Genomic DNA, 27,787 nt, shown 5'->3' with positions numbered 1-27,787 from the left:
ACGCAGAAACACGCTAAACGCTACAATACGCGATCAATGTGACAGAAGGACCGAAAGCCTGCGTCGAAGTAGAGGTATGTTTCGTTGTACAGCTTCTGAAGTAATAGCGTTTTGCAGTAGGTAAGCTCATAGCCTCCGAGTCCTAAGACATTGTTTGTTTTGTTTTTAAAATGATATATAATTCTACACTTAAAAAAGTCAATGAAACGAGGAAAAATTCTGAAAAATTGTGCATGTTACAGTTAAGACACAAATGCAGGTATATTATGCTATATTTTAGGTTTCTGCACATTCACCTTGTATCATATTTTTTTACCCTTATAGTCACTTACAAAACAAAATAAGTATCATGTCACTTCACTATAAGTGACTTAGACATCAATCAAGTATACAAAGTAAAATACAATGTGAAGGTGAATAAAACTGTCGTGAAAAGAACAACAAAAATAAAAATAAAGCTATGTACATACGAAAATCTGTAAAAACAAATTAGGGAATTATTATTATTATTATTATTATTATTATTATTATTATTATTATTATTATTATTATTATTGTTATAGACCTACAACTGGCAAAAATCCGTTGTAGGAGGTTACTAAACCTTACCGCTGTGCTGGAGGTGGAGTCTGGAGTTTCCCCTCCATTAATCTGAACCATTGTCGCTACTGATTGACAAGTCATATGATGCATCACTGCTATCAGTACGCGCTACTATTGGCTGACAATTAGGAAGAAGGAGGTGAATAGTATATTGTGTCACTGTTCAAGATTAACGCATGCGCAGTCCAACGGAGTTTTGTAAGTTGTTCCCCTATAGTATTGCGGGCCCTAATACGGCGATTGCAGTTGACTATGCAGGCGGGTATAGAGTATGACGCAAGCCTCTCTCGCCTTTCGCCGTACTGTTCCGCGCATCGAACCCGAAACATTCAGAGTGTGTTTAGCCTGTCATACCGAAGAGTTGCGTATGTGAAACGAAGTGCAATAGTAAATAATTTAGTGGAACAATCCAGACGCGATATATTTAGGCTATTATAGAAGGAGAAAGGTTTTATGTGTCGTGTGTAATTTCTGATTATTACGAACTATGTAGTACTATTTTGAAAGCCACTTTAATAGTAAAGCACACGTACTCTCCATTAACCTCATCCGATGTCGAAAGAAGATTTTCGCAGTACAAATATATTGTAACTAATAAATGCAAAAGTTTGTCCTTTGACAATCTATGTACATATGTATATAGTTGTACATTGTAATTTCTTATTATAAAGAAAAAGATTCCGTCGACGTCGCGTCAATTAGGTAAGTATGAAATGTATATACTCATATACTCAAGACTGTACGCCTGAAGCACGCACAGTGAGTTGCTTACCTGAGAGTTCAGTACACTCGCCATGGAACGCTCCAGTCATACTTAACTTGATGGTAAAGAGCCCGCACTCCCGCGGTTTAGTTATGAGATAAAAATTTCAAGAACAGACTTGACTTCACTGTGGCCTGAAGTATAGTACAATATACTTCAATGTTTCACACATCTCTATTCAATTATATTCATCAATAAATGTATGCATATAATTAATGTAACAAAGTTAATACAGTTAAGAAGTCTCCCAATTTTTTTACCATTACAATATAATGTTTATTATGCAGTTACTTCGTAAGCACGTTCTACGGTGCCTTGGCGTTGAGTTGCTTGTCGCCATTTACGTTTACAAATAGATGGAACATGCACTGCAATGACAGAATCTATCTTCTTGTGATTCCTGTAAGTCCCAAGAGATGTCAGGAGCTTGACAAGCACAGGCAAGAAGTGATCGAATTGTTGGCTTTGCGTATTGATTGATACCGTGTAATCTGAATTAAAAACTAATTTATCTAATTAATTGGTTGTGTTTAGCATTGCGTGTGTTAATTAACGTCTGATATTGTGATTTTAATTGTTGTGTGACATTAAGAAGAGAAACTTTGTATAAATAGTGAATACAGTTTTATTTTAAATAGTGGTGCCAAGAGACAGACTAATATCAAAACATTGAGATTAGTATTATTCAATAGTTTAATATATTTACGAGTTTTTCTGCTACATACCGTACTGTCTTTCAAATCACGTGACACAGTTCAAGGTTCCCCGCAAGGGGATTCACATTCAGATGTGAATTTGAATCGGTTTCATGGTGTAGAAGACGATACGTCTCATCTTGTCTTATTAAGAAGTCGAAAACCAAAAATTTATCTCACGTATGGAGGGCAGGAAGTTATGTCCCTTGCAAAAGTAAACAGTAAAAGAAGATAAAGTGAAAATAATTCTTCCAATTGACGAAGAACACCTTCAGAAATATAAACGCATCACAATTACAGAATCGACTATGAGGAAGCTTCAAATCAAATCCCCACTGCAACAAACTCAGTCGTAATAATAGGTAATGAGATCTCATACGAGAACCACAATCCCCCCCAACTAATTTCATATCTACCAAAGAAAGTCACATTGTAGCTGCCGTTCCTACACATAACTATTAGGATCCACTTAATGAAATTGTAGACGAAGAAATGCAGACAAATGAATCAAGTGCCATAAATGAAGATTACTCTCAAAGCAATGACAAACAGAATACGTAAAGATTTCCCCCTGTTATAGTTCCAACACTTTCATCCCATAATAACTACTGTGAATATCATAGGCAACTTGAAAAGGAATTAGGTCACACTTTGAAAATAATTTATCATCAGAAACAAGGAACAAAATACCATGTTACTTCGCAAGAAGCTTTTGACAAACTGGAAAATATTTTTCGTGAAAAGCGTATAGATTATTTCACATTTACACCAAAATTTCAAAACCCACTACAAATTGTTATCAAAAGGTTACCGATTCATGTTACAGGCCAGAAACTTCAGAAGAACTGCAAGTCAGTAGGCAAGGTATATCATGTGGACAGGTATGAACAAAAAATACTTTATTATTAAGCTATTCGTTATCTCGTGAATCCAAATGTATGCGTGCGCAGCAGCAAGTAGTATGAATCTTATGAAGGGGTGTTTGAGTTAGCTAGCTACAAGAGGAAGCGTAGAGAGGAAGGGAAGCTTCATAGTCCACTTCCTACTTTCCCTCACGCGCAGGTAGTTTCACGATATAACGAATGGGCTATATCTGTACATTAAATCTTTTATTTCGTCTTATGTAAATCATGAACAAGCATGAGATTTGTAAATTATAACGGGTGTACGCCAGGAAAAATGTTTCGTTTACTACGGCGCCGTTCCAGAAAAACAGGGGTAAGTAAATAGCCCACTTAACGGTTATTCAACACTTCAGCTTTCGTCAATAAAATCTCGCGACTTATACACTACATTACAGATGTAATTTATTGGATTATATTACACCAAATGAAAGATTGTTGTAGCCTATAGCCTATGTTATCTTCAGTTGGAACGCGAATTATGGCTTTTATTATTTATTATCCTGAGCACGAGTCTTACTCATTCAGGAGTGGGCTAGTTTATCTTTCATTGTATTATTAACTTGTATTCATTTAAAACCAGTGGCGGCTTCTCAAGGGGGTTGCAGGTTTGTACACCCCCCAGTTATGTTGCTAATCTCTCAGCTTTGTTGCTATTAAAAATATAATTTTATTTTACAATTTTCATTCATGATTATCTGCAGCTGGCGTCTTGTTTTGTACGTCTGCAGGAGCTTCCGAGCCTCTTGGTTTGCAGAGATGTTGAAAACCTATGTAAGGCAGTTTATAGAGATGTTCGGCTAGTGCGGGGACAGGGGGGTTAGAGGCGTGGTCTGCTGCTTTCCTCTTGAGAACGGTTTGTCGCTCCCCCAGACATGGACACCAACGTCAGTGCAGAAGAAACTAAATTCACTGGAAAAGTATCTGTTTCAACTAGACATTTGCCCGAAGTAATAAGCATGAAAAATTTATTCATTCGGCTTGTACAATGAACAGTCGCATATTTCGCATATTACTTTCTCAATCTACATGCACATAAACGGCACAATACATAAAGGAGCTTGTATTTTGCTTTAAGTTCTAAGAGTTGTCGTTCTGACAATAGGTGCTGCTATCTCCCGACAGCCTACGAAAGCTGCATTTGAATTTTATGAACGAAAACGTTGCACATGGTACTTTGTAGCATTCTGATGACGATTCTATACTCAATTGTTTTTAATGATCGTACTTGTGGAGTGAATATGTGTGATTTTCTTTAAATGTGTTGAAATTATTTTTTGTTGTGGCATTAGTAAGTATAACATTATGAACGCATGACGGTTTTTTAAATGGAAATACTGTAGACTGGTATGTAATTTTAGCGTATTTTCATTTCAATAGGTTAAACTAAATATGAACAACGTAGCATCCCTGATTTCAACGAGTTTTACCTCATTAAGATTGGAGGAAAAATTAGAGATAAAAAGATTGGGAAGGCCTACACCTTCATTAAACATATGCTAGGAAATTAAGAGCAAGAGTAGGAACTTCGTGAGAAAATTTATTATATATATATATATATATATATATATATATAATAAAAATAACTGGATATGTGGCTGCAGTGAAAGAAATGCTCTGTTTTGTTTCCCGTGTTTGTTTTTCGGAGGTGGCAGGGAAGAAGCTTGGGTTAAGAAGGGCGTGACTGATATAAATCATCTCCATGACAGGATAAAAAAACATGAAAATTCTTCCATTCACATTACAAACGTTCTGAATCTTAGTATTCTTGGAAATACTAATATTGCTGCTCAATTGGATTCTAGTTACAGAAGAACAATTGAACTACACAATCAAAAAGTAACGAATAATAGGTACATTTTGAATATTATAATAAATTGTATTCGATTTTGTGGTTCTTTAGATGAAAGTGAAACATCTTCCAACCCAGGAGTATTTCGTGCTTTATTTAACTTTAGTGCTGAACTGGATGGAGCTTTGAAATCGCACCTTGAAAAAGCTACAGTATTTAAAGGGACATCAAAGACAATACAAAACGAACTGTTGCAGTGTATTTTAGAAGTATGTCAGGATGAAATTTCCGTGGAGATAAAAAATGCAGATTATGTATCTGTAATTGCAGATGAGACAACTGATATATCTTGCACATTTCAAATGTCAATTATTTTCCGATATATAGTTAATGGGAAACCGATTGAAAGGTTTTGGAATTTTCTAACTCCACGTAATCATGACGCTAAATCTCTGGCATCTTGCATTGTTACTGAGATTAATCGCCATCTTGAAGGGGATCCCAATAAGCTCATAGCACAGACATATGATGGGGCAAACGTCATGAGAGGCTCTTCTAATGGAGTACAAGCGATTGTCAAAGAAACTTTTCCAAAGACTTCTTACATTCACTACCACGCACATCAACTGAACCTTATTATGTTGCATGCTTCGTCAGTAAACAGGAATGTGAAAATATTCTTTGCGAATCTACAAGGGATATGTTCTTTCTTTTCGAACTCGACACAAAGAACAGCAGTTCTTGATGAAATCGTGAAAAAACGTTTGCCTCGTTCAGTTCAGACTAGATGGAATTTTCAATCGACGTCTGTGAACACTGTGTTTGAATACAGAGAAGAGCTCATTGAATGTATGAAGACCCTTCTTGAAAGTGACGAAGTCAGCAGCAATAGTACCATTCAGCAAGCCTTTGGATATGTTGAAATGTTGAGCAATCAGAATTTTGTTTTTTGGCTGACATTTTTTCATAAAATAATGCCTTTTGTAGACATTCTATATAACCAGCTACAAAAGCGTGAAATTGATCCAGCATGGGTAAAAGTTCAAATTGAATGTTTCGAAAGTGAAATTGTGAAAATTAGAGAATCAGTAGATGAGCTATTCCAGACTCTTTCGGCGCATGAAAACAAAAGGATGAGACATGAAGAAAGTGAAAAATCCGTAAGACAGAGGAAAGCAAAAGAAATTTGTGATATAATTATATGTGAAGTGAAAGAACGATTTAAATTTACAGGACATCTGACAGCAACATCTTTGTTTCTGCCAGAGAGATTCTCAGATTATTATTTAAATTTCCCAGAAAAACTATTTCAAATTTCTAGTGAATGCTACACATTTCTAGATGCAAAGAAACTAAGAACAGAACTTTCAGTGCTCTATGGAATGGAACAATTCAGGATTATGTCCGGTGCTTTAGGTCTCTTAGATTTCATAAGACAAAACAATCTTTGTGATACACTGTAAGTGAATGCTTCAAACTGTTAAGTATGCTAGTAACAATGCCCATGACAACATCAGAAGCAGAAAGGTGTTTTTCTACCCTGAAGAGGATTAAGACATTCCTTAGGAACACCATGTCTCAAGAAAGACTATCTGCTTTGGCGATGTTGTCCATTGAACGCGACTTCATCATGGCTATTCCAGACTTCAATCAGAGGGTCATTGAGAAGTTTGCAAGCAGCAAGGAAAGACGGATGGACTTTCTGTATAAATAGGTATGCTTGTATTTAGTCATTTTACTTATTAATTGCATATAAATTAGCTTTATATTTATACGCCCTCAGGTATACACGGCTTTAAAGTTTAAAGAAAAGTATGTTTAACTCCTCTTCAATATCCATTGTGCACCACCATATTTTCAAACCACCAGCCGCCACTGTTTAAAACTTACTAGCAATAAAAATAAATAAATAAATAAATAAATAAACAAACAAATAAACAAATAAATAAAAATATAAAAACCAGCAGGTTTCTCTCACATTTTCACTTAATCTTGGATTACTGAATCAAATGGTTGTTGAACGCTAGTATATTTCCGTATAAATATTTCATGACATTTTCGTACGATTTCCTCCTAATATTTGTATCACAAAGTGTAGTACATTACCACTAACTGAACTAAACTGCTCTGAAGGGAAGTCAGCTGTATACTATTGCTGTAATACTGACGTCTCTTCATGTTGTTTTATCTCTCCATATTAAACAACGGAAAAAAAACTTCCCATTTCCAATGTGGTGGAAATATACACATTATTTCCTCAGCAGTCGCCTTACATTTATAACAATCGAAGTTCGACGGCATTTAGCCTATATGAGCGAAACCTTTATCCTGGCAAGCGCTTTGTACGTTAACCTTCTATTCTACGAGTACATTAAATTTTGAAATCAATAAATTTGAACTGCAGCATTGTTATTAACGTAATATGTTATTATTAGGCTTCGGTCCAGGGTACCGAAACGCGTGAAGTTACGAACGCACGGAAGGCTGTATTGTGTAGATCGAGGGGAATGGGAATGGAGCGTGCAGTTACGCCTTGCCTCAACATGTAAACATTCAGTCACAGTAGGACACAAAATAAGTGTTCACGTTTACAGATGTTTTATATATATAATACAGAAAATAATTGCGTGTTTCAACTTACATTATACTAAACATGCGTCGACAATATGCGAGTAAAATAATCATTTTCTGTGTGAGAGAAGAAAAGGAAAAATACACAGTGCATAAAATAATTTTCTTCATAATAATTCATTGCATCAAATTACGAAACATATTCGCAATGCATAAAAAAAAGCATAGGATCCAATTTTCATTAATTTTTTTTTTTCAAGAAACGCTTTGAAATATTTTATTTTCAACCTTATTGAATGGGATATTGGCATGTACCAGTATTATACACAAAAGTCAGTGAATTCTTTTTTTAATTTTCTATATCTGATTTTGGTGTTGAAGGCCTCTCGACTGTGTAATTTGATATTTTCCATGTGACTTTTACTATTACAGTGTTTTTCAAAGAATAGAGTTCTGTCTGTCTCATACTTTTTCGCACAATTTTTAAAATGCATTTTTTTCCCTTTGTTAATAAAATGTTTCTTTCCGAACTTCTCTGTAAGTTCGTGCTGAAGGAAACGCTTGGTGCTCTTAATTTTCCACATGTTCCTCAGTAGTGTGAATTATAAAACAGCGAAATTAACACCAACACAAATATGGATACATAAATATTTAAATCTATACTAATAATAAATCTGTAGCCAAAATTTTTCTGGTAATTTTCGATTTTCCAAAAATTATTGGTGTTAACATGTATAATTAATCATCCTGAAACCGAAAATCGCTTTTTTGAAATTTTTGTTTGTATGTCTGTCTGTCTGTCTGGATGTTTGTTACCTTTTCATGCAATAATGGCTGAACGGATTTCGATGAAAATTGGAATATAAATTAAGTTCGTTGTAACTTAGATTTTAGGCTTATATGGCATTCAAAATACATTATTTAAAAGGGGGGTTATGAGGGGGCCTGAATTAAGTAAATCGAAATATCTCGCTTATTATAGATTTTTGTGAAACATGTTACATAACAAAAGTTTCTTTAAAAATGATATCCGATAAGTTTTATTCTTTGAAAAATTTTGATAGGACTGATATTTAAGGATATACAAGATTTTTAAAATAACAATACAATACATTTTCACCGCCGTCTCAGATTATAGAGTTGGTGTTCCTGCAGTAACTCCTATGTGCAAAATATAAAATTTTTGAGTAGGAAGAAAAAACACATTTATTCATTCCATGGCAATGGTACATAGGAGATCGTGAATTCTTACATTTTCGAAAGAAAGAAATATAATTACATATCACTATATATGCTGTATCACTATTTAAGTTATTTGAAGGGTTCAGAATCATAGTGGGCCAAGCGCCATTTACTGAAGACGTAGAAAACAATGGTTAAAATTAAGTTATTACCATAATTCAATAGAAACATATAGCAAGTAATATAAAGTATAAACATTAAAACTAAAATATGATATGTCAATCTTCATTAAACTATGGTTGCATGTAATAACAATTAAGAAACATGTTAAAGGAATTGTCATTGTATCAGATGAGTGGTCTCTGGATGAAAATGATCGCATTTTAATTTTTTAAATACAATTTAAATTAAGTAACATATTAAACGATTTATTCTTCTATCAAACACGAATGTTCCCTGGATCAAATTTCCTATTTTAATTATGTAATTACTTTATATTTATTTCTAACGGGTGCAGCGGAGGGCACGGGTACAGCTAGTAAAGAAATAAATAAATGAAATAAGATAAAATATACTAGTTTAGTCACAGGATTTCCAGTACGTATGGCGAACTACGTTAAGCAGCAATAAAAAAGATGGTAATACACTTTCTTACGAAACCAATTGTACTCTCGCAGTGCCAACCCACTCCACGGGTCGTGACGTCATTTATACTCCGTGCGTTCCAAACTTCAGTCTTGTGACTCGCTGACCCTAGACCGAAGCCTGGTTATTATTATAGCCTACTCGTAAAATTCTCACACAAGTGAACAGGAACTGAATCAAATAATATGATTTTTAAAATCAGATATAATAAAGATAATTCTGTTGATGATGAAATTCTAGCACAGTGTGAAATTACTAACGCACGCACTATATTTTCCACAGTTGCGTGTTTGACAATTTTGGTACACCTAGTGACTTCAAATACCACAGTACTACAAAGTAACATCAGCTCGTCGATGGTAAAGTCCACTATTGAATTCTGCATAGACCTCTTGAAGGTAAGTATTCTTAGCATGTGTGTTTACTGATCTTAAACTACTAAGTGTAAATGCCACTTTTTGATTCCTTGTTCTGAAAGGAAGTCTTTTGTTTATGTAATTACCGTGAAGATGTTAAACCAGATGGTCTGTTACGGTAAACGAATGTGTCTGCCAAACGTTTGAGTCTCTCCTGAATAATTTTGACGTGAACACGTCTGTAAGTTCAGTCCAGTACTAGGGTACTATCCTAGAAAGCCGACCGACAAATTTTGAGACAAGTTTTGTCGGGGATATAATTTCTAAACTACACGACATATTCCAATGACGTAAACGGCGATCGACTGACGAATGATTGATGTATTCAACGTGATCTTGAGTTCAAGCGGATGACGTCATCTAGGGATACCACAGGTGGGGGAAAATTGTATGTATTGTGAAGCGACAGAACGTTCGCAACGAATGATTATTTATTAAATAAAAATGGGCTTGCACCTGTGGTAGTTGTAGGAAAAATAATGATATTACAGAAAAAGTAAGAATATAAATAAAACACGCCAACGACAGCAAATAATGTAAAGAACAAGAGATTATAGGCCCTACAATAAAAAACATAATACATTGAAAAATACATAAAGAAATATGTTATACTAATAAATATTATACTCTTCTCCACTAATATATTCAACAACCCCTGTACATTCCCTAATCACTCATTAGTGATGTGATTCTTTATCATGAAGATATTTTAACACATTCATAGTGCTAGTAAGTTATTATTACAATGGTGATTATTATGTGATGATGTTGGAAAAGGTCACATTTATTTTGAAATTACGATCAAAAGACATATTTTTTTGTCTTCTTCAAAATTAGAATATACCTTTTGTCGTGTAATTTAAAATACAATTTACGTCTTTTATGAAGATTATTAACGAAAATTTGATTTATTTTTAATACATAGACCAAAATGAACAGGATAATCCGAATCTCACCGGACCGATGGACATCAATGACGTCACGCTGCAGCGAAATAGAAACAAAACTGTTGGGAGGTTCAATGGCTATCATGGTGGCTGTACGAGTGTTGCATGTGCTATGCTAGCAAGATTTTGCGAAATTTCCATACTGTCATCTCGTTCAAAGAAAAGAGAGCATAAACAATTTATTTCTTGAACCGGTAGTAATAACTGGTCCGTTGATATGTTCGCTCATAAGCTATTAACATATTGTTTTTACGTTGTGCTCATTACAAACAATACAGCAGAACCAAAGCAGAACACACCGCCATGACACAACAGTCACGATGTGATTCGTCTGCTAATTCCCGCCCTATACAGTACATGAACCAATCAGATTCACTGATGGCGGCTGACGGATACTGCTACCACCTCTGCAAGCTGATGGAACCGGTGCGACACCGGTGGAGCATCAGTGACGTCATCGTTGAAATTCGGTACACCGTGAAACTATCAGATTGCTCAGCGCTTGAGAATCGAAATAAGCTCAAAAAAAAAAACTAATATTTTCTTAGAACACTTAAATAAAAAATTTACAGTAAATTCATACGTCTACGAATAACCAGTAAGTTTTGTAACAGTAAATTTGTCTAGAAATAGACTTCTGGGTACTCCACCATGTCCTACAATTTAACATTTTCAACATTTTGGGTCGTATTCATAGACATTCTAAGCGCGGGCTTCCGGTGGATGAACAGCGAACTAACGGTTTTAGTATTCATAAACCAGTGTTAGCGATATGATATGATATGATATGATATGATATATGATATGATATGATATGATATGATATGATATGATATGATATGATATGATATGATATGATATGATATGATATATGATATGATATATGAAGAGCTTGCGGGAAAAACGATGAATGTCACATTTCTATTAAGGATTACATAATGATCTAATTGAGTCCATAACTGCAAGATGTAGTGCTGTTTCTATAGAAAATAAAGGAAAGGATTACTGTATTCGTGGTGATAATTCTCCTTTTTACCATTTTTCATAAGAACAACATTAAATTTCGCAGTAATCCATTGAATTAGATACTGACATCAACCTTAAGAAAACTGTGACATTCATCGTTTTTCCCGCAAACTCTTCATATGATATATGATATGATATGATATGATATGATATGATATGATATAAGATATATGATATGATATATGATATAAGATATATGATATGATATGATATGATATGATATGATATGATATGATATGATATGATATGATATGATATGATATATGAATCCTGTACAAGTAACCAGTCGATAGCCGGGGCTAGTTTAGCACGCTCGTAGCGCGGGCTAGGAAAAGTCTATGAATAGCACCCGTTATGTCTTTCTGCTCCAAAAAGCTGAGTTCAGTACCTTTCAGCTGTGATGATGGAACCTGGAGATGTTCAACTCAGGACATGATGGAATACCCAGAACATACTCACTGTGGGAACCTAAAAGTTTATAATTGTACATTTCGGGCCCTATTCATAAACATTCTTAGCGCGGGCTTTCGTGGATTATCAGCGAACTAACGTTTTTCGTATTTGTAAATCAGTGTTAGCGATATGATATGATATGATATGAATCCTGTTTAGCACGCTCGTAGCGCTGGCTAGCAAAATGTCTATGAATATATATTTTATCGCAACTTCCTATGCTTTTTCCCTTTCTTCGTTTCAGGTGATGGAGTGGCAGCAGAACGTGATTGTGTCCCCGGTGGTTCTGTACAACACTCTGTCCATTCTTCAGCAAGGCGCTGAGGACAGATCGCAGATAGAACTCAGCAATGTGCTTCATTCTGGGCCGGTTCAGAATAAAGGAGGATATGGAAAAGTTTTACGGGCTATTCAGGTCTCCTTTCAGTTAATCCTTCATACGTACTGTGGTGTATGTACTAGGGTACCTATTCGAAAAATAATGGCAGCACCTTTATTACTAGAAACTAAATTTATTTAGGATACTTCTAACTTTACACACTTGAAGTAAAATCCCCTGCAATGGCAGAAGACGCTGCCAAACACTTAGAAGACGGAGCACTCCATCTTTTTGGACACTTCTCTCACAGAGCCCTTTGAAGCCCTTGCAGTTCTAGCCTTTAAGCGACGTGCAACAGTGACGTAGAATCTCAGAATTGCACGCTTAAAAGATATTCTATGTGGTTTAAAGGCTAGAATTATATGTTGAATAATAGCGCAAAAATTGCTGTATCTGTTTAAATAAATCTTTCCATGAAATTATGCTTTTTTCTGTGAACGACCCCAGGGAAAATCACTTTCTGGACGGCCTCGTAACTGCGGTGGATTGGCCAAAATGTATATAGCATTTGTTTTGACATGAGGTGACGCAAGAAGAGCTTGCCACGGAAAGCTGCGCGAACTTTCGGAAACGTTCGGGTGCACTCGACCACGCTTCGATTCGATTGGTAGTTCTCAGTCGTCTGCTGGCTTGATGTTTCGAGTGAGATTTATCACAGCGGGTGTAACGTAACGTAAAACTAGTTGCAGAGTAACTAATAACATAACATTGTTGAAAATACAGAAGCACGAATTTTTTTACACATAAAATCACTGAATGAAATTACAAAGATGTTATAAGAAATATGTAATCGTGTAATAAAACACTAATACTATGTGATTTTATTAGAATGTTCAGATAACTGGAGTACTATGGTCGGTTTATTTTAATCTGTATATACTCCTTATGTTATGAGCGGAGCCTGTTTCGTGTTTCATAAATTTATAAACGTTATAAATAATTCCCTAGTTTGACTGTGTAACGCTTTATTAGCACTTCCTAATTTAGAGCGAAATAGGGGCATTGTTAAGTACATAGAATGTTATACAGACTCTGTTACTTAACAAACACACTTTGAACTACATAAAACTACTGATATCAGGGATAAAACGCAGAAAATGTAACGCACACGCTGGCTTCTACCCGCTCTGCACAATACACTCCACGATACGAAAAGCTCAAGACCGCGCTTTCGAATGCTCCCTGTAATCAGCATTAGGTGATTCAAAGCAGCCCTGTAACGAGCATGGCGGCACGAGGACAGAATATCGTTCTCTGCGCATCAGTCAAATGGGCAAGCTTTCTTTGCGCTTCCTCTAACATGGTGAAAGAAAAAAAATTACCTTATTTATCTGTCCCTATGGGAATGTTTGCTTGTTAGATCTATTATACATCAGATCCGATTAATTGTGAAGCTTGGGCACGCCAAGATGGAGTATATTACTGGCCACTGAACGAAAATTGCAGACTGTTCATCTTCCTGGCAGTACGATCTACTCCCCGACACGAGTAGCTGGGTTGCCAATACATGCAAACGAAATGATACTAAACGTGAAGAATGTTGCTACAGGTGGAAGGTTAGGTTAGGTTTTATTAGGTGTGTAGTATTATTACTATGTTGGCAACACTCAAACCCACTATGAAATTAACGAAATATGGCTTCATTCTTCATTCACAGAAGACGATTTTCGTATATAAGTAAAGTACCTATTTAGGGCGGGTTGGGTGGGCCCACTGCTCTCCAAGTGATCACATCTATTTGTACTAATGAATATTTCAGCGATTTTGAAAAAGGTAAAAAGTGGCGTTCCTGTAATTCACAATTACCCAGATCCGAACGTATATCGTTTAGCTAAAAGATTTTAATCACAAACACAGGAGTCTGATTTATATGACATTTATATGTAACTATACTTGTTTTTTTTGAAAGATGGGCCATGACAGTTAAGCGGCCGAACTTGGAACTACAGTGCTATGTTGCCAATATGGACTACCACGCTGCCAGCTGATGGAAGGTATCAATTGACGTTAAGATGGCTGACGTTAAAACATTCATTGACAATTGACGCGAAGGTAAGAAAACAATACAAAAATCGACAGAGAATCAAAGACGAAACGTACCAATATTAACATTGTGTGCACAATAAATGTCGCCAAGAGAGCTATTAAGCACTTGCCATGTGAGAACGGTAAGTTTGGCAACTCAACCGTTGTTACCATAGCAACAAGCCTACCACGCTATGTGACAATAGGTTGTTTTTCCTATCGCAACGCTCCTGTCATGTCCCATCTTTCAAAAAAACAAGTATAAGTAACTATGGAACACTCAGTGAGTGAGTGAGTGAGTGAGTGAGTGAGCTTCAGTTTCTCTGTGTTAGTTATTCCACTGGTATTGTATTTTAGTCCAATCAGCACCAAATAGTGCCTGAATATTCTTAATATTTTAGACATTATTATGGAAGTGTTAATTACGTGCTTAAATTGTCAGGTGGGAAATTTACCTGAAATGAAGCTGCATATGGCCAGTAAGATGTACCTGGCGAAGAAGTACGACATTCGTCCCGAGTTCTTGGACACTGTGGAGCTCGACTTCCAAGCGAACATAGAAAACGTCGACTTCGAGAAGATCGCCTCAGCTGCTGCCGCCATGAACGCCTGGGTGAATTCCAGCACTCATGGCAACATTGACAGCATCGTGACGGGCGGTAGGTACGCTCAATATTATCCTCTACAAGTTTTAGTTGTCGCCATTGTACTTGAGTGTTATTGAAAAAAAAGTTATGTTGTTAAAGTGTTGGCAGGCAGTGATGTCAAATAGTTGGTTTGACGACGTTTCAGAACCGTTGTCGTGAATTAGAATTTCGTCTGCGGCATGGATATCTGCCCTTTTTCAATGTGGTTTATACAGGGTGAAAAGTAATTAAACCGACAAACTCCAGGAGGTTGTGTGGGAGACCAATACAAACACCTTTCGTTAATGTCATATTGTGCTGAGAGACATTATTTCGCGAGGACAACAGATCTTAATGTAACACAAATCATGCCATGCTTTGTTGCTTGAGTCTCTTATAAAACATTTACACACCAAAATCACTGCAAAAGATGTTGAAAAATACCTCCATTGACCTGTACACAAAGATTACATCGGCGGAACATGAATTGTCTAACGCGGTGAAAGACTTCAGGATTATCGTTTATTTCCCCTGCTGCAGCAAATATCCGAGCGACCAGACCGGTTTACTAAAGGACTGCACAGGGTCAAGACGTAGGTACAACAAAATGTGAATGTGTAGAGTAATCATGAACAGAAGAACGCACACGCCTTCTGCCGGTTTAATGAAACCTCTGAGGAAAACATGACATTAGAGAAAACCGTTGGTTTCAGTGTCCCATATAACCTCCCGGAGTTTGTCGGTTTAATTACTTTTCACTCTGTATTTTACTGTCTTTAATGTAAGCCCTACGTCATTCTCATTCCTAGTTACAGGTATAATAATAATAATAATAATAATAATAATAATAATAATAATAATAATAATAATAATAATAAATTTTATTTTACCTGGCAGAGTTAAGGCTTTGAGGCCTTTTCGTCACTCAATCAAGTATAAAATTAATACAAATACATAAGCCTTTTTAATTGGTTATTTTATGACGCTCTATCAGCTACTATGGTTATCTAGCCTCTGAATTAGATGAAGGTGATAATGCCAGCAAAATGAGTCCAGGGTCTAGCGCCGAAAGTTACCTAGCATTTCGTCGTTGTTCCTGCAATAACTCCTATGTGACATATTTATCGATTTTCAGATTTTTGCTCTATTAAATAACTTAAATAGTGATACAGCAAATAATAAAATCTGCTATATGTAATTATATTTCTTTCTTTCGAAAATTTAAGAATTCACAGTCTCCTACGTACTACTGCCATAGAATGAATAAATGTGTTTTTCTTCCTACTGAGCAATTTTATATTTTGCACATAGGAGTTATTGCAGAAACCACGACGATTTGCTCTTAATGGGTTGAAGGAAAAAGCCGAAAAAACTTCAACCAGGTAACTTGTTCCAATCAGGATTTGAATCCGGACCCACTCGTTTCACAGTCAGGCATGCTAACCGTTACTCCACAGCGGTGGACCAATATATAACTTCTAAAATAATAATAATAATAATAATAATAATAATAATAATAATAATAATAATAATAATAGGCTTATTACTTTGATGGATTAATTATTTAAGAGCCTAATATAGGGGAAGCTGTGGTTAAGACACAAATAGTCTACATGTAGTAAAGTAGATACGTATGTAGAACGTACAGACCGGGATAGGTAAACGTATAAACAAGTAGGTACGTAGAAATGTCAAGACAAGAAAAGATAGAATAAGATAAGATAGATGGTAGGACGGACACCTGAGAGACAGAGACAGAGACAGAGACAGAGGCAGAGACAGAGAGAGAGAGAGAGAGAGAGAGAGAGGGCACATTTGTGTGATTTCTTCGTAAGATACAGTACGCATTATCATAAATGAAGGTTCGCAGTTCTCATGTGTACTGCTCTGTCTTGAACTATACTAAACTACACATTGAATAGAATTCAGCTGTATACTATTGCCCCAATCTTGAAATCACTTCAGCCTGTGTTATCTACACATACTACACAACACAAAACCTTTCCACGCTCGTTCCAGGACAATTACTATAAGGTAAGATTTATTTCCGCCATTAATCAAATATATAGCTAAGAAATAGGCACTGTCAAAAGATACATAAAAACATTAGGATTTAATTTATACCGTACACTCTATTCCTACGGCAGTTGCGTTCGATCTATAACAATAAACGACCAACGGCAATTAACTTATCGAAAACTTTCCTGGCGAACGCTGTGTAATGTAGAAACACATCAGGAATAAAGCACTAAACGATTAATACACATGTTTCTATTGAGTAGGAGCTATGATCACAGGTTGGAATCTTGTCTTGGACACGTATGTTTGTCCATTCTCAACGTGATAAACCTCGTGTGTTGTGATAGGTCAAAACCCTCCCTTTGGAAGAAGAATAGTATCAAATGCGTTTTCTCGTCGCAAATATTTGGCTTAAATTAATATTTATGTATACATAATAGTATGTTAACATTTTTCTATGCAAAACGTACAGACATTAATAGGACAAAGAATAACTTCGCAGTAAGAAAAGTCTTCATATAGCCTTAAGAAGAAATTACAATTCACGTCTTAGGATATGAGTTGTTTGTGCAGTCACATAAACAAAGGAAGTCTTGTTGGGGTCTCAGCAAAAATTATTGAGGAACGATGTCTAGACACTTGTAAGTGTATTGGGGAAAACAAAGGCGACTGACGAGACAACACTTTTAGCTATAGTCTTCACTAATTATTTGTATAAAACCGCTATGCCTCAAGTATCATCGCGTTCGAACCAGAAGAGTTATGTACACATTGGAAAAGACGTTGAAAGACCAACGACTCTTTGAGTGGCTGATAGCTCACGTTTTAGAGAAGGGAAGTAATCTCTACTCCGGTGTTCTTTCTTGTACACAATAGCAAAATCCTTTAAATAAAGTCAGATGAAACTGCTAAGCGTTTTATTAAGTAAATGAGAAAATGTAACATTTATGAACTTGCAGTTGAAGAGGTGGATGCCAAAGTGTCCTAAGTCATTTTTTAAGTTTTTAACCTGCTTTTCTCACGTTTCAATTTATCCTTTTCAAGCCTATATAGATCTATATAAGTTTATTTATAAGACTCTCCTAAGTAGTAGTATTAGTATTTACTTATTTAACCTGGTAGAGATAAGGCCGTCAGGCCTTCTCTGCCCCTCTATCAGGAGATTCCAACTATAATATGAAGAATAAAATTACAATTAGTATTAAATTTACAATTACAATTACAAATAAAATTACAATTAGTATTAAATTTATAATTACAAATACAATAAAAATCAAAGTACGAAAAGATTACCTGACTAATGAAAGTTACATAATTTATCAGAAAAACAAAGAATATTTTATATTTATTGACTTACAAATTAAACCTAGAATAACAAAATTGTATAGTGATGAAATTACCGTATATTGAAATATTTTGTGATAGATTAAGGAAACTATTTACAAGAAACCATGTCTAAACGAGTTTACTGACCAAGTGCCTAGTAAGTTTGCGTTTGGATTCAATTTTATTTCGACAGTCCCTGATGCGAGCAGGTAGAGAATTCCAGAGTCTTGGCAGGGCTACTGTGAAAGAGGATGAGTATGAGGAGGTGTGATGGGATGGTATTGTTAGTATGGTTTCATGGCGAGAGCTTGTGTTCAGATTATGGTGGGAAGAAAGGCAAGTTAAGCGAGACGACAGGTACGAAGGAATAGAAGAGTTCAAGATTTCGAAGAGAAAGAGAAGTGAATGTAAAATTATTTTCTTATCTAGTTTAAGCCAACCTATTGCTTCCAGGGATGGAGTAATATGGTCATATTTACGAACATTGCTTACAAAACGTACACACAAATTATGACCACGTTGAAGTTTTGTTTTGTTGTCGTTAGAGAGGTCAGTCAGTAAAATGTCAGCCTAATCAAAATTGGGAAATACAAGTGTTGACTTAGTGTCTGCATATGTTTTTCTTAATCGAATATAAGGATGTCAAATTTATTTTATAAATTTTTGTCATTTTCTCATAACTTGTCGTTTGGACTTAGGCGAGTTTGGAATCCACCTCTGCAAAAATTTGGGAGTTAATTTGTATAATTTTGTAAGCTCTCTTAATTGCCAATTGCCAGTATTGTATCGTCCTTGTTGGTGTGAGGTACATGGGCTCAAATCTGGTCGAAGTCGATGATTATTAAAGGGCATAGAATCCTTCGCATGGTTTCCTTCGAGCACGAAGTAAAGCTCGGGATTTCGTGTCATACATTTGCGGTATGTAAGATAATCCCATCCTTGATATATGGCTCTTGGCGAAATATGTCGACCGTTATTTTTTTTTTTCAATTTTGGATTTTGACACTCAAAATAAATTAAATAAATTAATATTCATAAAATAGAATGTTTTAGAATAGAATGTTATATTTTCACTGGCAGAGTTAAGGCTATAAGTCCTTCTTTTCCACTCAACCAGCCTTAATCAATATAGTAGTGACATACGTATTTAAATTATAAATATTTACACTACACTTAAAAGATTGTCCAGCAATATTCTTCAGTTAAGTTTTAACGACTAGTACATGTTTATTTAAATTGAGATAAACCTATAAGATAAAGTAATAACTTAATTTATGAGCTAAAGTAATTTAGTTCAGTCTATATCCAATATGTAAAGAATTATAATTAAGTTAAGATAGCTAGTTGGTTAAAATGATGAGAAATAATATAATAGAAGTTTACTAGAACTATGTTATACGGAGCAAAATATAAATCTAAAATATATCGATTTAATGAGAATATTAATGTAATGAGATTTTTCCGTTAGAGATTTTGTATTCTATTTAATAAGAATGGACAGACTTTAGTTTCATTTCAAAAATTAATCAGTAATTATTCTATTAAGCAAGAATTTATGTAATTTTGACCTAAATGAAGTTATTGTCCAACAACCCCTTATATAATGCCACTGCTACTACAGTAAATCCCCGCTTAACAGAAGCTCAGCGAAACCTAATTGGAGTAAAAATACATACCGCACTTCTTTGAGCTATAACACTCTTAAAAAACACTACCTCTATGGGGAGCTCACGAGATCAGCTCTGGTAGGAATGTGGAGTAATGCCAAACCTTCACGCAGGCAACATCCAGCGTAACGACACTCTTGCTCGCAGAGAACGACATGACACACTGCTAACTACATTACAGTAACTAACCAACGTGAAAACCTTCGATCAACTTTTAAAATATAAACTAACAGTTTCAACTTATACAACACACCGACACAGAGCTAGTCTCAAACTAGTTGATATTTTCAGTCACAGTATAATTAAACATCATGTGCTAACAGTCATGTCATCTGTTTAGTGTCATAAGGTTCGTAACTCATAACTACATATCTTATCTCTGGTCAGTTCTAGGAAGAGCGGTGCTCCATTCATCAATACCTCCCCGCACCGCACCTAATTAAAATTAGCAGAGATTTCCTCGTCAGCTCCCCACAGTAAATATAACTGCTTCTTCTGTCGTTTGTTGTCTGTTGCCTTCTGCGGTGGCTGAGTGGTCAGACCTTCAGGTCTGCATGTATGCGGTCCGGATTCGAGTCTCGGTCAGTTCTGTGATTTTAACTGAAAAATCTATAGTGACACTTGTGACGGACAAGGTAGCGGTTGTGTTTTTTTTTTTCGGAGTTTCCCATTTCCCATATTAAACATCTACATAATTCCGTCAAAATTTCTGCATTTCGTCGTCATTCCAAGGCATTTCCTGAACGCCGAATTGCTAGGCACGGAGGAGGCTGGCCTAGGGACGAGTGGGTTGCCTGCTCGAAATCTGGGTACGCATTGAACCTTTGTGTAGTCAGCAAGTGTGGGTTTGGGAATGAGCCTAGCTTGAGGGTTAGCACAATACCGTATATCTTGCAATAGTAATTTGTGGAGGTCATATTTCAGATGGTCTCACTTGATGTAAAAGATAATTTCTCTGTATTTCCCTTCGTTTATAAGTATATAAAATGACAATTTTTTTTTTTTTGACGACAATGCTAGAAAAAAATTAAGTCAATGTAGTCCGGTGTTTGCTCGTAGACGTTTATGTGTTATGCAGGTCAGGTAACGAGTAACCAAGAGATGGTAGTTCTGAACGCTGTGTACTTCTCGAGCAAATGGGATGAACCATTCAGCAAGTGGAATACTACCATGTCCGCATTCAACCCGTCTCCAGGTGTTCTACACAAGGTGCCCACAATGCATGCCAGACGGGTGCTCTTCGGAGGATATAGCCCGATCCTCGAAGCCAAATACTGCGTCATTCCATTCAAAGTAAGACATGAAGCATGTACAGGTCAGTAAATTCCTTGCGCGACGATGCTGCTGTACTTGTTACTCGCTTTACTTAACCGTCCTACCCTAAGCAGCAGTCGGAATTTTACTGTAAACATTTAGAGGCGTATTCCTTACAGTATCACTCTGTAATTTAAGTGATACTTTTTCCATTTTGAGTGTTTACAAGGTACAATCAATATATTTCCGAACTGTATTCATATTTATCGTACCTTTAAACATACATGCCTGTCTCACTGAATATCATTGTTTCCATGCCTGTTGAGTCAGTTTATCAAACAGCATCAGATTGTCTTTAAGAACTGACAAGCAAACGTTCTGATGGGGGCAGATAAAAAAGTTAAATTTTCTTCTTCCACCATGTTAATAATGTCAAATGAAGTTTTTATACAAATTTTGGCCAGTCGACCGCAATTACGAGGCCGTCCAGAAAGTGATTTTCCCTCGGGAACGTTTACAGAAAAAAAGCACAATTGCAGGAAAAGATTTATTAAAACAGATACCGCACTTGTTGCTATATTTGTCAACATAGGCCCCGCTGGAATTGAGACACTTGTCTTACCATGGGATCAATTTTTGTGTCGTAGAAGTAAGCCGCCTGGGATCGGCACCAGCGTTTGACTGCGTCTGCACCTCTCTCTGCCGATCCCATGATATGAGAAATGTCTCATTTCCAGTGGAAAATATGTTGAAAAATAGCTCAACAATTGTTGTGTCTGCTTCAATAAACTTTTCCAATGAAACAGTGTTTCTTTTTCTATTTACGGCCTCTGACGAACTTATTTTTTACATCCCTCGTAATTGCGGTGGAGTGGCCAAAATTTGTATAAGCACTTCTTTTGACATTATTAACTTTTTTATTTGCCCCCATCAGAATGTTTGCTTGTGAGCTTCTACACGTTACTTTGTGCAAACATGTCAAAGACCTATTGCAATTTTTCCCAAAATCTTTTCATATCCGCCTTATAGCTTATCTTCTTCTCTGCCTTTCAAGTGATGCATTTAGTATAGATTCCAGGCGTTATCCTGGTCCTAGATAATTTCTCCTTTTCATATGTGCTGTGTGTTGCCCATATGCAAGGCAGTCCGGAGACTTATTGATTTTCCCTGATAAAATAGAAAACGAATTATTATTATTATTATTATTATTATTATTATTATTATTATCATTATCATCATCATTATCATCATCATGATATAAAACTATAATTGTGGACATGTAGTTATTTAATTCATTTACTACAGAATCGTACGTTTTATATGTTGCTGATCCTCCCGGAAGAAAAGCATGGTCTGAAGAACATGATCAACAAATTGCGCCTGGTACATATGAGAAAGATCTTCGAAATGAGAGAGACCAGGCCCGTGAAGCTGTCCATCCCAAGGTTCAGGCTATCCGTAGACGGAGACGTGACACCCGTACTTCAGCAGGTAAGAACACCCACCAGAAGAGGCCATTCTTCAACACGGATGCATTTAATCACCAAAATGTTATGTTACAGTCAATAAAAATAACCAGAATTAGGATTCTAAATAATTATTATTGCACTAAACAAATTCTCACATTTATTCGCAAAGAAAATTCGTTATCGGTGTTGAACTAGTAGTCTCTGTGCTTTCCCCTCGTCCTAAACATCGCGGGTTTCTAGTTGGCAGAGTACAATGATTTTTTGAACAAAAATCGAAAGTGGTGTTTCCTCCGAGATGGTAGAAATGTTTGTCATAGGTCTCTCCCACACTTTTAGCATATACACTTATAATAACTTCATGAATTCTGACCGATTAACTTTGCAAGCGTGGTTCAGTGCTAGCGCAATGAGCTTGTAAGTCAGGGGGTACCGGGTTCGAATCTCGCTCTATCCTTAATTTGTAACGTGTTGTGCAAGATGTGATTCAGGCAACACAAGGATTTCTCCGGCTACTCCGCTTCCCCTATGACAACCCAACAATTCTCAATTACAGCTGTTCATTACTGGAGTAAAGTGGACCCACCGCCTGCGGTGCTCTCTGGGTAGTCTCTGACGAACTAAGTGGTCTACATTTCTGAGCACTAGCGACATCTATGAGGCCGCTCGCAGAGTTGGAGCGAATAACGACAAGGGACTTTCATAAAAAAAAAAAAATAAAACTTTGAAAGCAATATTCTCAAATTTTCTATAATTTCTACTGTCAGTTACAGGTGGCTCTGTCTAAAATTGGAATGATGTGAAAATCTTCAGTTGTTTATAAATTTTAATCAATTAGTGTTTCGTAAGTTGGAAAAACTAATATATATATCCAGATAGGAATTGCCATTATTATTATTATTATTATTATTATTATTATTATTATTATTATTATTATTATTAGACATGTTAAGGAGACTTTCTAAGTTCTTTGTAAATTTTAATAATGAGAGGAGTTAACAGATTATATGAACTGCACGCAGACAAAAGAAAACTACATTATCATGATCAGGGATGAAAGTCTGAAGTCAAATTCTTGTATATACGTATTATAGGCCTACTTACGACTAGCGCGTAAGAATATACCTGGCAGGAGTTAATGATGAACACAGATTAACAATATTATCGTTAATATATATTGTGAAATGAGTGTGTGTGTTTTAATCACAGTACAAATGTCCCCAAATGAGGGATTCTTGGATTTAAATCCCGGTTATGGAAGTATTTAAATTTCGGCATAAAAAGTTTTAAAGCCAGCACAGATCATTCAGCATCCAGACAGACAACACAACAAAAATTAATTGCTAACAGAACATAAAATAAACAGAAATTCATGTTTCCTTGTTAAAATATAATTGTCACAAAGTTGTCCCAAACCACAGGGTAAAATTGTGACAAATTATAATTATGGTTATGTCTTCTGTATAAGATAAGAGTGATTACTTGTTTTACACATAAAAAAGAATATTTTAGGTCATAAAAAATAAGCAAACAGGACTTATACCTATATGTCTCTTTTGCTTAGAAAACTTTAAAAGCTGTCACAAAGTTGTCCAATTTTACCGTATATTATTACATTTTAATACGAAAAGGTTATATAAAATGAACAAAAGAATTTACTTAAAGAGAAGATGTTTGCTTATCATTACTGAGAATTCTGAAAATTCGTTGATTGACTTACAGAATCGAGTAACGAAAAATTAATCAAGTAGATTGCCAGACCGCTACGGAGAGAAAAGAAATTGCCTTCTATTTTATTACAAGAAATGCTACTTTCATCATATTTCAGAAAACAATTTACTTTCATCATCATAATGCCTTTTCCGTAACTTACTAATATCCAATATTATTATGGTTAAGAAGGCTAGTGTGTTGATATGTATTGTTACAGCTTGGCGTTCACGATATCTTCTCAGAGAGGGCTAACTTTGGAGGAATTTCAAAACTGTCTACCCTCAAAGTTTCTCAATTGATTCACAAGACTACGATTGACATCAATGAAAATGGTGTCACCGCAAGTGCATTTCCTAGTAAGTACTTTGAGATAGCACCCTACGTCTATAACTAACTATACGATTCAGCTAGCAGAACACATTACTAATCACAATTACAATAATATGGAAATACTACACATCACACCAAACAGTCCACAATCAAACATATTAGAACAAGTCCACACCTGTGGAGCAACGGACAGCGCGTCTGGCTGCGAAACAAGGTGGCCCGGGTTCGAATCCCGGTCGGGAGAAGTTACCTGGTTGAGGTTTTTTCCGGGGTTTTCCCTCAACCCAATACGAGCAAATGCTGGGTAACTTTCGGTGCTGGACCCCGGACTCATTTCACCGGCATTATCACCTTCATTTCATTCAGACGCTAAATAACCTAGATGTTGATACAGCGTCGTAAAATAACCCAATAAAATAAAAAAAATAAATTATTAGAACAATACGGAGTATACAAGTACACAATAACAAAACCACAACATAAGCCTACCTAATACACAATTAGAATTCAATACATTATTTGGATCTCATAATAGGCGACATACAAACAATCCCACCATCACAAGAGCAGCAGTCCACACCTGTGGAGTAACGGTCAGCGCGTCTGGCTGCGAAACCAGGTGGCCCGGGTTCGAATCCCGGTCGGGGCAAGTTACCTGGTTGAGGTTTTTTCTGGGGTTTTCCCTCAACCCAATACGAGCGAATGCTGGGTAACTTTCGGTGCTGGACCCCAGACTGATTTCACCGGCATTATCACCTTCATTTCATTCAGACGCTAAATAACCTAGATATTGATACAGCGTCGTAAAATAACCCAATAAAATAAAAACAAGAGCAGCACACCCTATCACTGCCAACAGCAATCGCCAGAAATCAAAACGAGCTGCAACCGCGATAGTTCGAAAGACACTAATGATGACACCATATCTGTGTTGAAACGGACCCGTCTGTCGTAATATATTACGATACAAGGTTAGGAAGTGATTTTTACGCAATCGAAGAAAAGTTTGAAAAACCACTCTGCTCGTTTTTCAATTTCCGAGATTCACAAATGTGTATTATACAAAATTTTTTGCACGATCATATTTTCAAAATTTCAAATTCAATATATTTTGCGTTGAAAATTTAGAACAATATTATTTCAAAGACTTCGTAAAACTCCACTGTGATGGCAACTAAGTAAAAATAAGTGCACTGTAATGGGTCTATTTCAGTATAGTTTTACGTTAAGGGGTTAGGTACAACTTACAGCAGTATTTTTTTTTGGAAATATTCAACATTTTTTTCTTCCATTACCGTACGTTGTATAATAATGAAAATTGGTATATGTAAAACACTGTCTTTCTGCTATATGAAAAAAAAATATTTTTACGATTTAAAAAAAATATTTATATAATAAACTTGTTAACTTTTTCATGTTCTCTCCCTTTTATTTTACTGCTGAAACTCATGTTTACAATATTATGTTCTTCCAACTAAATTCCTTAATAAATAATATTTTTTTTTATCCTGTGTTAAAAGAAAATACTGATATTTGACCATTTCTTTAAATTAATTTATTTTTTATCAGACAATCTATCAAAGGTAGAGAAGTGATCTTGCATCATATTGTAGATATGACATGCATAAATACACACAAAAAATATCACAGAATGTTGGATAGTTTTTGAGTTATGAGGGAAACGCTTCATCACTGCACAGTGAACAGAATTTTGAAAAAAAAAAAAAAAAGTATTTTTTTTTTAATTGTAAAAATATGTTTCTCATATAGCAAAAGGACAGTGTTTTACACATATACTAATTTTCATTATTGTACAACGTACAGTAATGGAGGAAAAAAATGTTGAATATTTCCAAAATTTTACTGCTGTAAGCTGTACCTAACTCCTTAAGAAGAATGGTTTCCCTAGCAACAAGTTTCTGTGCGGGAATTCTAACTTTCAGCTCCTAACAAAAATAGCGTAAATATAACAAAAAACACGATCGTGCAAAATAGTATATTACTATTTCTTAGAATTTCTAACATTCTTGACGTTTAATTCTAAAAAAATGTTTTATATATTCAACATCTATTCTGAGAGAGATTCTTTTCATTTCTTTAATTCACCAGAAGAGTACATCATCATCATCATCATCATCATCATCATCATCATCATCGTCATCATCATCATCAATAATAAAAACGCTAACAATTTGCAAAAACCTCAACATTTACAGTTCATTTCTTTACTACCAGACGAATTTGTCTATTTAACATCTTACGATGAAGTGAGACCGTAACAGGCCTCAAGGCTTAATACATGATAAGAAGAAGAAGAAGAAGAAGATCTTTTTCTTATACCGGACGTTACTTTCGATACTATTGCACTTAATAGTATTGCATTTACCATTCGTTCCACATCGTCCCTCCAGTTTATTTGTTTTCCTTAACTTTCTATGTTAGTTTATACACATTTAATTCTTTTGTTTAATCTTCATTTTGATTGCTATCTGGCAAGGAATATCTAGGAATCGAGCACAAGAATTTCATTTCCGGAGACGCATATAGCCTAATTATTTCGTGATATTTTTATAGTGGCTATGTTCCTCTTCCCTTAAGCAGTATAGACCAATCTATTTTCATAACAATTAATACATGTGGGGCCTATACAGTGTGGGCGAGAAGTCATCATACTCTACATTCATGTGAAGACATTTTATAGAATAACTCAGTTTGTTTGCACCGCAGCTGTGTCTCTTCCCGTGGGGATTAACATACGAGCATCACATCCAGATGTCCTTGAATTCAAGGCGGACCATCCGTTCTTCTTCGCCATCATGCATGCTCATACTTCAGTGCCTCTATTTGTTGGGAAACTGATGGATCCGTGAACAAGAGACGAATCGCTGTCTTCAGTCACTGAACCTACTACAGCTTCAAAGAAAAATGTCAATAATTAAGAAATTGTTCGGAAATCTACTATAAACCCTCGAAACTGTGCGACTTTT

The 27,787-nt window shown here is 35.6% G+C and overlaps 1 protein-coding gene across 1 annotated transcript; it reads left to right on the top strand.

The window, feature by feature from the left end:
- The first annotated feature begins 18 nt into the window (after positions 1 to 18).
- On the top strand, positions 19 to 27,775 carry LOC138709005 (leukocyte elastase inhibitor-like). The gene is made up of 9 exons (XM_069839452.1): positions 19 to 74; positions 2,888 to 2,942; positions 9,436 to 9,551; positions 12,240 to 12,410; positions 14,842 to 15,058; positions 21,116 to 21,330; positions 22,597 to 22,782; positions 24,688 to 24,826; positions 27,528 to 27,775. Exons 2-9 carry the CDS (start codon positions 2,933 to 2,935, stop codon positions 27,668 to 27,670), a joined length of 1,197 nt encoding a protein of 398 aa, XP_069695553.1. The 5' UTR covers positions 19 to 74; positions 2,888 to 2,932; the 3' UTR covers positions 27,671 to 27,775.
- The last annotated feature ends 12 nt before the right edge of the window (positions 27,776 to 27,787 follow it).

This window comes from Periplaneta americana, chromosome 1 (assembly GCF_040183065.1).
Source record: "Periplaneta americana isolate PAMFEO1 chromosome 1, P.americana_PAMFEO1_priV1, whole genome shotgun sequence".
Lineage (NCBI taxonomy): Eukaryota > Metazoa > Arthropoda > Insecta > Blattodea > Blattidae > Periplaneta > Periplaneta americana.
This window is presented reverse-complemented; position numbering and strand designations above follow the sequence as displayed.

Excerpts from the sequence above, each read along its gene's own strand:
- LOC138709005 (XM_069839452.1), top strand. Across the intron at positions 15,059-21,115 it reads TGACAGCATCGTGACGGGCG|GTCAGGTAACGAGTAACCAA; the intron begins GTAGGTACGCTC and ends TGTGTTATGCAG. Across the intron at positions 22,783-24,687 it reads TGACACCCGTACTTCAGCAG|CTTGGCGTTCACGATATCTT; the intron begins GTAAGAACACCC and ends GTATTGTTACAG.